Source organism: Macrobrachium rosenbergii, chromosome 3 (assembly GCF_040412425.1).
Source record: "Macrobrachium rosenbergii isolate ZJJX-2024 chromosome 3, ASM4041242v1, whole genome shotgun sequence".
Taxonomy (NCBI): Eukaryota; Metazoa; Arthropoda; class Malacostraca; order Decapoda; family Palaemonidae; genus Macrobrachium; species Macrobrachium rosenbergii.
The window spans coordinates 24,324,191-24,336,197 of NC_089743.1; the positions used below are offsets into that span (position 1 = coordinate 24,324,191).

Genomic DNA, 12,007 nt, shown 5'->3' on the forward strand with positions numbered 1-12,007 from the left:
TTGGTACCCCTTACGCCGCGAAAAAAAAAAAAAAAAACGCGACTTCGGTATTTCGGCGCCAAATTCTGATCGATGACAACAAGACCCGCAAGTATCGGACTTTTCGTCATGAAATATTCATAGAACAGGTTGAACCAATTCCTCTGGACGAGCAAGGATCGTTAATTTATTAACGGCGAAGACACTGGCTCAGGCATACTGGTAGCTGATCCACATGCGATCAAATTAATGGTGGAAAAATTTTCAGCACCCTCTATTTTTCTAGAAAGGTCACATTCATGAGGACAACTTACGGTGCCTTTACCTGGCCCAGCCTAAGAGACTATGGAGACAGCATGGGGAAAGGGGGGTGGGGGTGCAATTTATCGCAAAGAAACCCATAGACCTAACTCTTGAAAAATGGGAAATGAAACCAATTAACGAAAACCATCAATTAAATTTCCGAGTTTGGTGGTGGTAATCGCAAGATTTTCTTTAGGAATACTGCAATGACACAAAATCTGAACTCACTCTAATTCACCAATTTAAATCAAATTGGATGTCCAAATTCAATTCGTAAATGAAGTTATCTAAATCTTATCTCCCCGTAAGGGAGTAGAGAGGCCAGTGCAACTCACGTGATGCACTATAGGCGTTACTAAAGGGCGTCTGCAGCGGCCCTTGGGCCCCTAGTTGCACCCACTATTTAGCATTTGACTTGAACTCCATTCCTACCTCCCTTCTTCACTTTGCGCTCTGACCTCTGTATCTACGACTTCTTGATGCAACTCTGGGGTTTTCTCCCAACTCTACCTTTAATTCTTGTATTTCATCTCGCTTATTGTTTGGATCTCTTTACCTTGCTTTCCAACAACTCCAGCTCCCTCTTTTCACAGTCTTATGCGCTGAATGGTCGGGTGTACTTCAGTGCGTGGCTTTGCAATCTATGTTTCGTGAAATCAAATCAATCTAAAATTCATCAACCCTTAAGTGTACAAATTAGGGGAGAAATTCCCATTAATAACCAACATTCCTGTGTCGGATTCGTAATATGCTCCATAATTCGATGAATAAATATCTATATGGAAATAACAATACAGAAATCACACGGACCAAAGACCACGAAGCAGTTGGCAAATAACACAGTAACTGTGGAATTTTTTCTTTCAAATGTTCTCCCACCAACGCAATTCACTAATCTTTCAAAATAATACAGTATTTCACAGGTAGCCTACCATTTTCTTAGACAAACACGACTGGCTGAAAAATAACACCGGATGAGTCATCCCGGGTAAACAAAATGAAATATGAATGGGGCTTTAAGGGTCCTCATCTTCTAAAGATGTGTGCGGGAAGAAGGCGTCCCCAATGAATCACAGGAACAGGAAAATGAGAGAGAGAATTTTTCATAGAACAGAAGATAAATAAAGAGAAATAACATGAAACAAAATAATTTTTATTTTAGAAAACGTGCTGTACACTGAGACTGGGAAAATGAAAATAACTTCCAACAAAAAATAATCTAAAACTTTAATTCAGAGCCTTAAAAATCACAGCAACAAGTCACTCTCTCTCTCTCTCTCTCTCTCTCTCTCTCTCTCTCTGTATATATCATGTATATATATATATATATATATATATATATATATATATATATATATATATATATATATATATATACACTCTCTCTCTCTCTCTCTCTCTCTCTCTCTCTCTCTCTCTCTCTCTCTATATATATATATATATATATATATATATATATATATATATATATATATATATAGTTATTTTCATTAGGAGGGTGACTCCAAAGGTGTAAGCCTTTCGGTTCTATGCACCTCTTTAGGGATGATGTTGCTGGGCTCACGCCCTTTCCTGCTGGTTACAACTCACGACAATCTAATAACTACCAGGAACATAATACACTGCTTAATTTAGCGGGGATACGGTATGGTTAAAGGAAGCATGCTTCAAGCATTCAGGCTTATTAGGGAATCTTGCTGATAAGGCGAGTTTCCTATCCGCTAGACGACAACCAATTTCACTCTTCCACACACACACACACACACACACATATATATATATATATATATATATATATATATATATATATATATATATATATATATATATATCAATAATAGGCGGGTAACCCAATTTTAAAAGCAATGGTGCTTTTTGTTTACAGGTTTTTAATAGGGCCTTATTTCACGCTTCAAATCAAATTATACTTATCTCCATGGATTTAACTTTTTTTTTTAAATTTAAATGCAATCGGTAAATAGAAACATAACAAATAAAAAATAAATCTGTAAAGCGTATCCTCATCAAATCTACGATTGCCAAAGGGTGAGGGGCTGCAGACTGAGTCAGTGTGAAACATGACTTCATGAATTAATTGGCGATCATTTGAAACCGATGCACATTGAAAAATCCACTGATCTGATCTATCCAAACAATAAACTCAAATGCGAAGATTGGAACTGTTTTTCTGATTTATTTCATAGTTCACTGGAAGTTCGCAATTAATGGAACAATGTTCGTGGAATTTTCATGTTTCTGATTAATAAACGAATGAATATTGGTATGAAAAGCTGTATCCTTTGATTCTGAAATTGGTTTTAACAAACTGTATCAATATTATTGTGAAACGTCAACACAAAAGTGCTCGTAAGAGATGAACAGCCCTGAAAAATCTGTCGACGTGTTCATGATAAGCTTTCATCGTGGCTGAATAAATAGGCCTATTTGTGGAAGCAGTTAATTTTGGGAATTCCTATTCAGCAGAGGAAACTGAATATGATCGAGACTGCTGTGATGTCATGCAGTGAAACCACCAAACAAAAACACTTTAGGGGAAACATTTCAGGAAATAAAAATCATGATCATTATACACATAAAACAAGCGATTGCGGAGAGCCCATATGGATCCAACAAATCCCATCCCAAGCACAACGAAAACTGAAGGCCCTTGGTGCTAACAAAGGGAGACAGCTGTCATCCCGAAGGCATAATGCGGTAACACCACAAATCAATACGTTCTTTCTATACGAACTCCGGTTGGAAAGCAACCAGCCAGAGACGTGGGACGTAAATGCTTTGTAGGTTAGGCACGGTTTGTCACGTTCATGCACTTGCAATATATATATATATATATATATATATGTATATATATATATATATATATATATATATATATATATATATAATCATATATATATACATACATACATACATACATACATACATACATATATACATACATAATGGTTAACCTCAATCAGGTATACACGCATGTAAAAAAATCATATTTCCATATGAGCATGGGAAGCGAAATTCGCGTCATACAGACTAACAGAATAATCGTTAAAATATAAGTAATAAAACATTATGCTATTTAATACTGTCATCATGGTAAGAGCACATTCATGTGGAAAACAGGCCATTCACTTGCTAAGGAAATGCCCCCACGTACTGGTAGCATATAAATATATAACTGAATAAAAAAAAAATACATCATACATCTATAAACAGCAGCTGAGAAAACCTCTCAAGGTTAAATGTCTCAGAAGAAAATCCTATTACAGAAAATAAGAACCGTGACCGCACAGCACAACGCTGCCCGTGTCCCTGTAAGCACAGCGCGAGGCCTGACTGCAGGGGAAGGAAGGAACTGGACAGAGGCGATAAGCGAACTTTGGAAAACTCTTCACTAAAGTAGAGAGGGCACACTCACAAGAATATGGGCCACGAGGATTCATTTTACAGCTGACGCACATACAGATTTATTGTAAATTACCGAAAAGAATAACAAAAACAACTTTTAAATGCGCTACAAAAATAGTAATAAGTAAAAATATGGATAAGATTGTCTGTAATTTAAATGAAAAATCAAATACACCTAAGTCGTCATCCCAAAACTAAGTGAACTCGATATGCGCTCAAGACGATTGCCGTCACCCATGCGCAAAGAATGGTGCCCTGACAGGATGAAGAATGTGCATGGGGAGTGTGTGTGTGTGTGTGTGTGTGTGTGTTTGGGGGCGGGAGGCAAAGTGGCTGAGGACAACAGAAGAGGGCGCACCTGGGGTTTGAGGTGCCATGGAGAGGGAATGTTTAGCTACTCGCCGATATTGATTTGTGCACCTGCAACGGGTGTAGTACCTAAATGACAAATACTGTATTACTACCAATGAAAGGTCTTCGAGAAACAGGTGAATTTGAATATGATGGAATAAGTGCATTATATCTATCTATCTCTCTATCTATCTATCTATCTATCTATCTATCTATATATATATATATATATATATATATATATAATGCCACAATTGAACCATTAATATCGGATTCTCTATACCTTAGGAATAACGTAGCAGCGAAGGGAATAATTCATAAGAGCATATATCCTGACCAGGAGCTGAACCTATTTTGAGTTGGAACTAGGATAACACTGACTTATATATATATATATATATATATATATATATATATATATATATATATATATATATATATATATATATATACTCGTATATATATTTATTTTGAGTTGGAACTAGGATAATACTGACATTATATATATATATATATATATATATATATATATATATATATATATATATATATATATATATATGTATATATATATATATATATATATATATATATATATATATATATGTGTGTGTGTGTGTGTGTGTGTGTGTGTGTGTGTGTGTGTGTGTGTGTGTGTGTGTGTGTGTGTGTGAATTTATAAACAAATTCCCGTCGTCAACAGCATTAACAGCAAAATAATTCAGAAATTTAATTGAAACATGGTTTCCACACGCAAGTTATACATGCAGGGTACTATCTGAGGATTAAGTCTTCTTTCCGCGATTCGACTGTTTCTGAATACTGCTTTGTCTCATCCACGGTTGGAAAGTAGAGGGATTAGGCTAATGTACAGAAAATAGATTAACAATGGGAGTACGAGAGATGTCAGGCAGGGCAGCCGATCGAGGCTACGGCCTACCCCAACGCCAGATCAAAGTCCTTCAAAAGAAGGCACCGTGCTTACCCCATATGAAAAATGGGAAAGAGCACGTTAAACGAAGAAGAAGAAGAATGGGAGTACGAGATTATGTTGCCGTTGACAATTCAGTGATGGTTTCCAGGTGTCTATACTCAAGAAATTTACTGTGTAGTTTTTGTTAATTGTTCCATTTATATACTATGTCTGTAATTTGTCTATTCTTGAAGTGGCACTCGCTTGTGATCTTGAGCGAAATGGTTCAATATTGCAACCTAGATCTAGACCAGCAGTCTCACTGTCCGGATGTCCTGGCTAGTCCAGGGTAGTTTTGCTGGACAGATACATAGTTCTTTCTCGCAACGCCGCAAGATCCTTGGCTTACGATCGGAGGTCTTCACTATTTCTCATTACGATGGATCATGTTTCTGCTGCGTGATATTAAATGATGTTCATCAGTTATAAATTGCATAACTCAGTTAGGACGACCTAATCTGCAGGCAAAGAACTCTTATATTTGAAGAGTGCCCCATGGTGTTTTATAATTGTTCCTGTAAATTCTGCTGAAGACGGAGATTACCTAAGTCAATATATATATAAATATCTATCAATCTACCTATATATATAATATATATATATATATATATATATATATATATATATATATATATATATATATACTGTATATATACACATATAGTGCCTATGTACGGAGGCAAGCAAGAGAATTCTAACTCAAACATTTCAAACGTTGAATTACTACGTATCACAACATTAATGACGATATTAATGTTTTCAACACTATTTTTTAAAAATTATACTACCACACTCAATTCTATTTTTGAAAAATTATATTTAGACAATTGTAATAAACTGACCCCATCAGTTATTTCAGTCACAGATTCAGGTTGGGCAGCAAGCACCCGTGCTGGCATAAGAAGAACTGAAACGCCGCTGTTAAGAGTATAGCACTGACAAAACAGATCTTCCAATTAACAATAAAGGTCGCTTGCTAAGGAAATACGCACACAGGGTCTCTCGACAGACTGGATACCCGACTTAAGACCAATTGATAATGAGTAAATGACTTCGTCCTAAACAAAGTATGATATTATTATGCAAGGAAGACAGACACGAAAATCGGAAAAGACACAAAAAATCTCCGGATTTTACGATCGTGATTTTAGTCGCATAATGTGAGATGGTTTCCCGTGCGGCAATCAACCCGCGTTCATGGACATGATCGGCTCGAACAGTTCATTTTCGTGGGGATTCACGTCACGAGGGCGCTCCCTAAGATTCATCCAAATCCGGTCATTCGTTCATGTGAATTTGTTAATGCACTCAGACTTGGGGTAAAAAAAAAACCATTGTCTCTTTCTAACTTCGTTGGCGAAAAAAAAAACAACTCATGGGTACAACACACAAATACACCTGTCCGCTGTTCCAGAATTCCAAGTACTCGTCCCCTTTTTTTTTTTTTCAAAACAGGCGAAACAAATAATTATCAATGAAAATCCTGCTCAATCACATGAATGAGTTGAGGAAACATCTGCGGTCGCTCACTCGAACTGAGGTTTGTAACATCAGGGCATTTTACAATCCATTTACGATCACTTCCGTCGTACATGCCTCGTAAAAGAGAGAGAGAGAGAGAGAGAGAGAGAGAGAGAGAGAGAGAGAGAGAGAGAGAGAGAGAGAGATGTGAAAATATATTGCCTTAAAGTCTAACACGTAAAAAAAAACTAAAAACCGATCCTCGTCAAGTGGATTCGGACTTTCGGACAAATGCTAGTCACAATCGCATGCACAAAGCTGTGAAAGTTAAAAAATTGTGGGCGAAAGTAAACAGTAATAGGGGAGCTCAAATATAATTATATGATTGCGTGGTGTTTTTGAGGTTAGATTCCGGTTTGAAACAATGTCTCTTTGGACTGGTTATGGGGTGGGGGACTATGATATAGACAGGCAACGGCCTTCTATTGATGGTGTCACGTAAGTAATGTATTATGTTTTTTCTTCAAACTGGTATTATACACACACACACACACACACACACACACACATTTATGTTTTTTCTTTTTATTTATGAGGATATTTTCCTGATTTTTCTATACAAACATCATCTTATCCTTTCCATGCATTATAAAATTATTTTATCACTAATAGTAATGGTATTGTTATTGGTATGAAGCATAACTATTGGATCAATTCGATTTATTAAGAAGTTCCTTTTTAATGTTTATTCTATTATCTTTGACTAATTTTGGGTTCTTGGCCGCTGTTTCCGAAGGCACAGACGCCCAATATGTGGGTAGTTAGGGAAGTCATTAATTAATGCATTACGTACTTATCTATGAATAAGTGATCATAGCACCTGAGATATGCAACTATGCACTATTAATATCAATAATACAATCATATTTCACTACTTAATTACTGTGCTGCTGTATTAAAACGATAATCGCTTCCTCCTTATTAGTTTCAATATCTTATCGATTACTAGACATGTGTGAAGGCTTGGTCGATTTTGCTCATACGTGTGTGTGTGTGTGTGTGTGTGTGTGTGTGTGTGTGTGTGTGTGTGTGTGTGTGTGTGTGTGTGTGTGGTGCAAAGGCGCAGGAGAATCGTGTTAGCATATCCAAATAAAAACAAGAATGAAAATAAGTGATTATTCATAAAAGATCGATGTCTTTCTCATTAAAATAACCTGACGTCTAGGGTGCAATTACTGAAGTCGCTAATTGACAGGCAAATGAAATTAACCAATATATAAATTAATGTACACAGAACAAAAATGAAACAACAAGATCAAAATATTAGTGGGGCTGCCCCGCTCCTTCCTCTCATTAATTGCTCTTTTTTTCATCTCGTCGGGTCCACTTCACTTCAATTGTTCGAACCTCGATAAAAACTTTTCAACAGCAGAGGAGTATGTTAATGTAAACAAACTCACACATACATGTGTGTGTGTGTTTATGAAATTTTTCCCACTCCCAAATCATTAGTATCATCTTTCTTTTCTTACAAATTTGACTCAAATGCTTACACTATAATTCTTTGTTTAATTCAGTGTAGACAAACAAACAAAGCTGATTCAGGACTAAGAATATTACATTTATTAACACAAAGACAGAAACAATTTATTCAATTAACATTTAATAATCATTACTTGGGATTGCTTTGCATCAATGACACGGGTGTAGAGAGAGAGAGAGAGAGAGAGAGAGAGAGAGAGAGAGAGAGAGAGAGAGAGAGAGAGAGAGAGAGAATGTGGGTGATATCTAGAGAGTTTTAAAGATTTTAAAGGTGAGAAAGATTTCAGTTCTATTAGACAGATTGCTACGTTCACTCCTTTTCTTTCTCTCGCTCTAATTTCCTCTCTCCCTGTTTTCCTACATTACTCCGCTGAGTTAGGGCAGCATTCTCTCTCTCTCTCTCTCTCTCTCTCTCTCTCTCTCTCTCTCTCTCTCTCTCTCTCTCTCTCATCATAACCATCCATTCCAATTACATGACGCACTCCCTAGAGCAACGCCTACTATGCGCGCATTCGTCATTGCATTCTTTCTATTAAATCGCTGTAATGGTTAGTTATGTGCATTTTATTATACGGGTGGAGGCACGCTCATGAATTATGCCGTGAGATTTGATGCCAATGTAATTGGAATAATACCTATAAACCTTGTTTTTGTTTGACTATTAAAAAAAAAAGATCGCAATGTTTGCACTTTTTTTACATGCTCATATACACACACACATATATATACATACATACATATATATATATATATATATATATATATATATATATATATATATATATATATATATATATATTATATATATATATATATATATATATATATATACATATATAGTGTGTGTGTGTGTGCTGACTTACTGTTATGGTGTATTCACATAAATAAGTACATTATTTATCCCTTTTGCTTCCGCTCCACAAGCATCGATAGAAACTTAGGGTTTATCCCTAAACATTCCAGCGCCAAAGTTCATCGATTAAATAATGACCCGAACAGAAAGAAGAATGCCCAGCCATCTTTCAAACAATTCAGGAATTTTAGATTTATTTTAGATAAAATTAGGAAGAGGACTAACGTGATACTATAATGAGCATCCGTACACTCAATCTAAACATTAAGCTGGTTAATAAATTTAGTTACGCGCAATTACAGTACGTAAGAAACAGACTCTCACTCTGACAACACGTCAACTGGAACCAATAAACCGGGACGAATTCATATCGAAATAATGACGGTAAAACTGACAGCTTATTTTTTACATGCCAGATTAATTACGTGCAGCTCCACCACGACGCAGAACGTAACTTGCGACGGAAGAGACGCAAAAGAGTCGTGAAAATAAAGTAGGTATAATTTGTCCTTTCGATTCGCAAAGCCAGCGTTTGAAAAACTAAGACTCACCATGATGAGACTTTCGGTAGTTTTCCCAGAGAATCGTCAAGGAAATAAAGTGAGAAGACGAGACGTCGAATGCCTAAGGCTTGCAAGAACAGGGAGATGCAGCCCTCGCAACACACACGGCCTAACTACTTCGGCCGCGAAAGGAGAGGGCGGGGCTGGTCGGTCTGCAAGTGGGACCTGCGCACGCAGTCCAAAACACCTTCCCCGGTAACCCCTTATTTTTTTGCCTGCAGCCAAAACCCCTCTAACCTATCGCTTATATTTCAGGATTAAATTATTTTTTAAAAGTATACATGAACTAACAAAATCTGAGTTAAAAAATTACCAAAAGGAAGTCAAAGACGTTAGAGCGCAACTGTCATCTTTCCTTCAGCAGACATTCCCTCCATCGGCATTAAGCCGTTCATGCTAACGTCGTAGACGTCAATAACAAGTTATTGATTAAAGTAAAGACATGTTGCTTTAGACGACGAGGGGAAAGTTCCATCGCATAACTAACTTCCCTGGAGTTATATCACAAAAGCTCTTTTACTCTGACATAATCATTCTCTCTCTCTCTCTCTCTCTCTCTCTCTCTCTCAGGTGGATAAAAACTCCATAAACTAAGCTTAAGGTGCTCTAACTTTAGAAATAAATGGATTCCTTCAATGACTGCATTCTGCAGTGGTTGGTTCTTCTCGTAGGTGTCTCTTTCTGCTTCAGTATTTAATATATATATATATATATGTGTGTGTGTGTGTGTGTGTGTATAGGCCTATATATATGTATATATATATAGGCCTATATATTTTTTTCTTGCTTCCTGGACATGAATGGCCTTCCATTCCAATAACTCTCCCATCAAATCTGTCTAATAACTGCTGAGTCTTCCTCTCCTCCTTCCTCCGAACGCTTAGAATTACACAATCCTATCCTTCAACCATAAATATATATTTTTCATTCACGTATGTATATTATTGTTTCATGGTCAAATATTTGAAAAAAATTATAAAACCAGATTCACGGTGTTAATTTTGCTAACCTTACCAACTCTACTTATCTACACGTATCTCACCATTGTAATCCCTCGTACACCATATACATTAAACAAACTAATTCATCACCCAAACCTTCACTTCCATAAAATGGAGTTGGCATAATAATTTCTACATAAATTCAAGCGTTGCTTCCATAGGTGTTCCATACCTTCCAAATCTTAATCACACACTTTGTTACCCTCCGTGGCTCACCTCATCAGATAATCACTACTTTCATGCTACTATCATCTGCTCCGTGTACTATCAGAAATATGCAAGAATCAACTACCCCAGTCTTCATCAATCCATGTTTACATTCACTGATCTACCTTCCTGGTTTGTAATTGCCCTCTTAATGTTATTCTTGTTCGCCTTCACATGAACATTTCTTCTGATGCAAATACTTTCTAACTCTTTCACTATTCTCCAATTTCTCTTTACTATCCCAAATTAACACTACTACAGTATCTGCACACATGACCCATTCCACACATCATTCAGGACCCATTTTCCTGTCCTACAACTGTGCATCAATATCTTACGTATTTTCTCAGACTTCTCACATCGCCCAACAAATAAAGACATTAGCATCTATGAGACACAGATTCAGACCTGTTTCTACATTTTACTTTCACCGTAGGAACTTGAACTTCTCAGCAACTACTCTCTTTTACCATATAACGTCAACACCTCCCACTTTGTCTGTACGAATTTTATCATGAGCTTTTACTAAGTCCATGATTGACATTATGCAGTGTATGTATATACATACACACACATGTAATGTCTGCCTGTCTGTCTTTGTACGTAGGTATATATATGTACGTATGTATGTACTCACAAAGAGAGAGAGAGAGAGAGAGAGAGAGAGAGAGAGAGAGAGAGAGAGAGAGAGAGAGAGAGAGAGAGATGTATTGATGTGCACAAGAAAGTATTATACATAGTATATTAATCTAGTGCTTAGTCTAAAGACATCTGTTTTTGGCTGATCTGATTTGATTTATGAAAGCTGAACTTCATGACCTTGCACTCAACCATTTGTTTATTCAATACTATATGTGCTCAAGCGTCAGGTAAAGGAGATCACATTCTACAGTATAGCCCACTTGCAACAGCAACACCGGCATATTCTTCGCTGATACAAAACAATAGAACTGACAGCGCTCATCCTTATTTCTGGTTTACTAGCCTTTAAAATGCAATTCCAGAAAATATAGCTACTTCGCTCGAAGGGATAGGCCTACCTTCGGATGCTGCCCTTAAATTCAGTAGAAAGTTTGTATAAGGCCTTTTGGCTAATGAAATCTGATTTTCTTATAAGAACACGAACGACAAATTAATCTGTACTGCACTTCATTGAATAAGATACTCAATTTTCTACTTACTTATTCTCCATTCGGGAAAACCTGAACATCAACGGATCCTCTTTTATCTGCAAAAAGAAAAAGAAAACTTTTACTGGAATATCTCATAAATATTTACATTACTAAACTGGATCATTCCTTCACTCTCTCTCTCTTATTACTTTTTACCAAACATTTACCATAGCGAATTG

General features: G+C 36.5%; 1 protein-coding gene across 1 annotated transcript in view; it reads right to left on the reverse strand.

Moving 5' to 3' along the window:
• The window catches only part of LOC136853268 (tubulin alpha-3 chain-like), a 40,638-nt gene extending 31,010 nt beyond the window's left edge, over positions 1-9,628 (reverse strand). The window contains exon 1 of the mRNA XM_067128640.1: positions 9,437-9,628. Coding sequence (XP_066984741.1) covers positions 9,437-9,439 — 3 coding nt within the window. The 5' untranslated portion in view covers positions 9,440-9,628. The remainder of the gene's footprint in view (positions 1-9,436) is intronic.
• Positions 9,629-12,007: the final 2,379 nt, after the last annotated feature.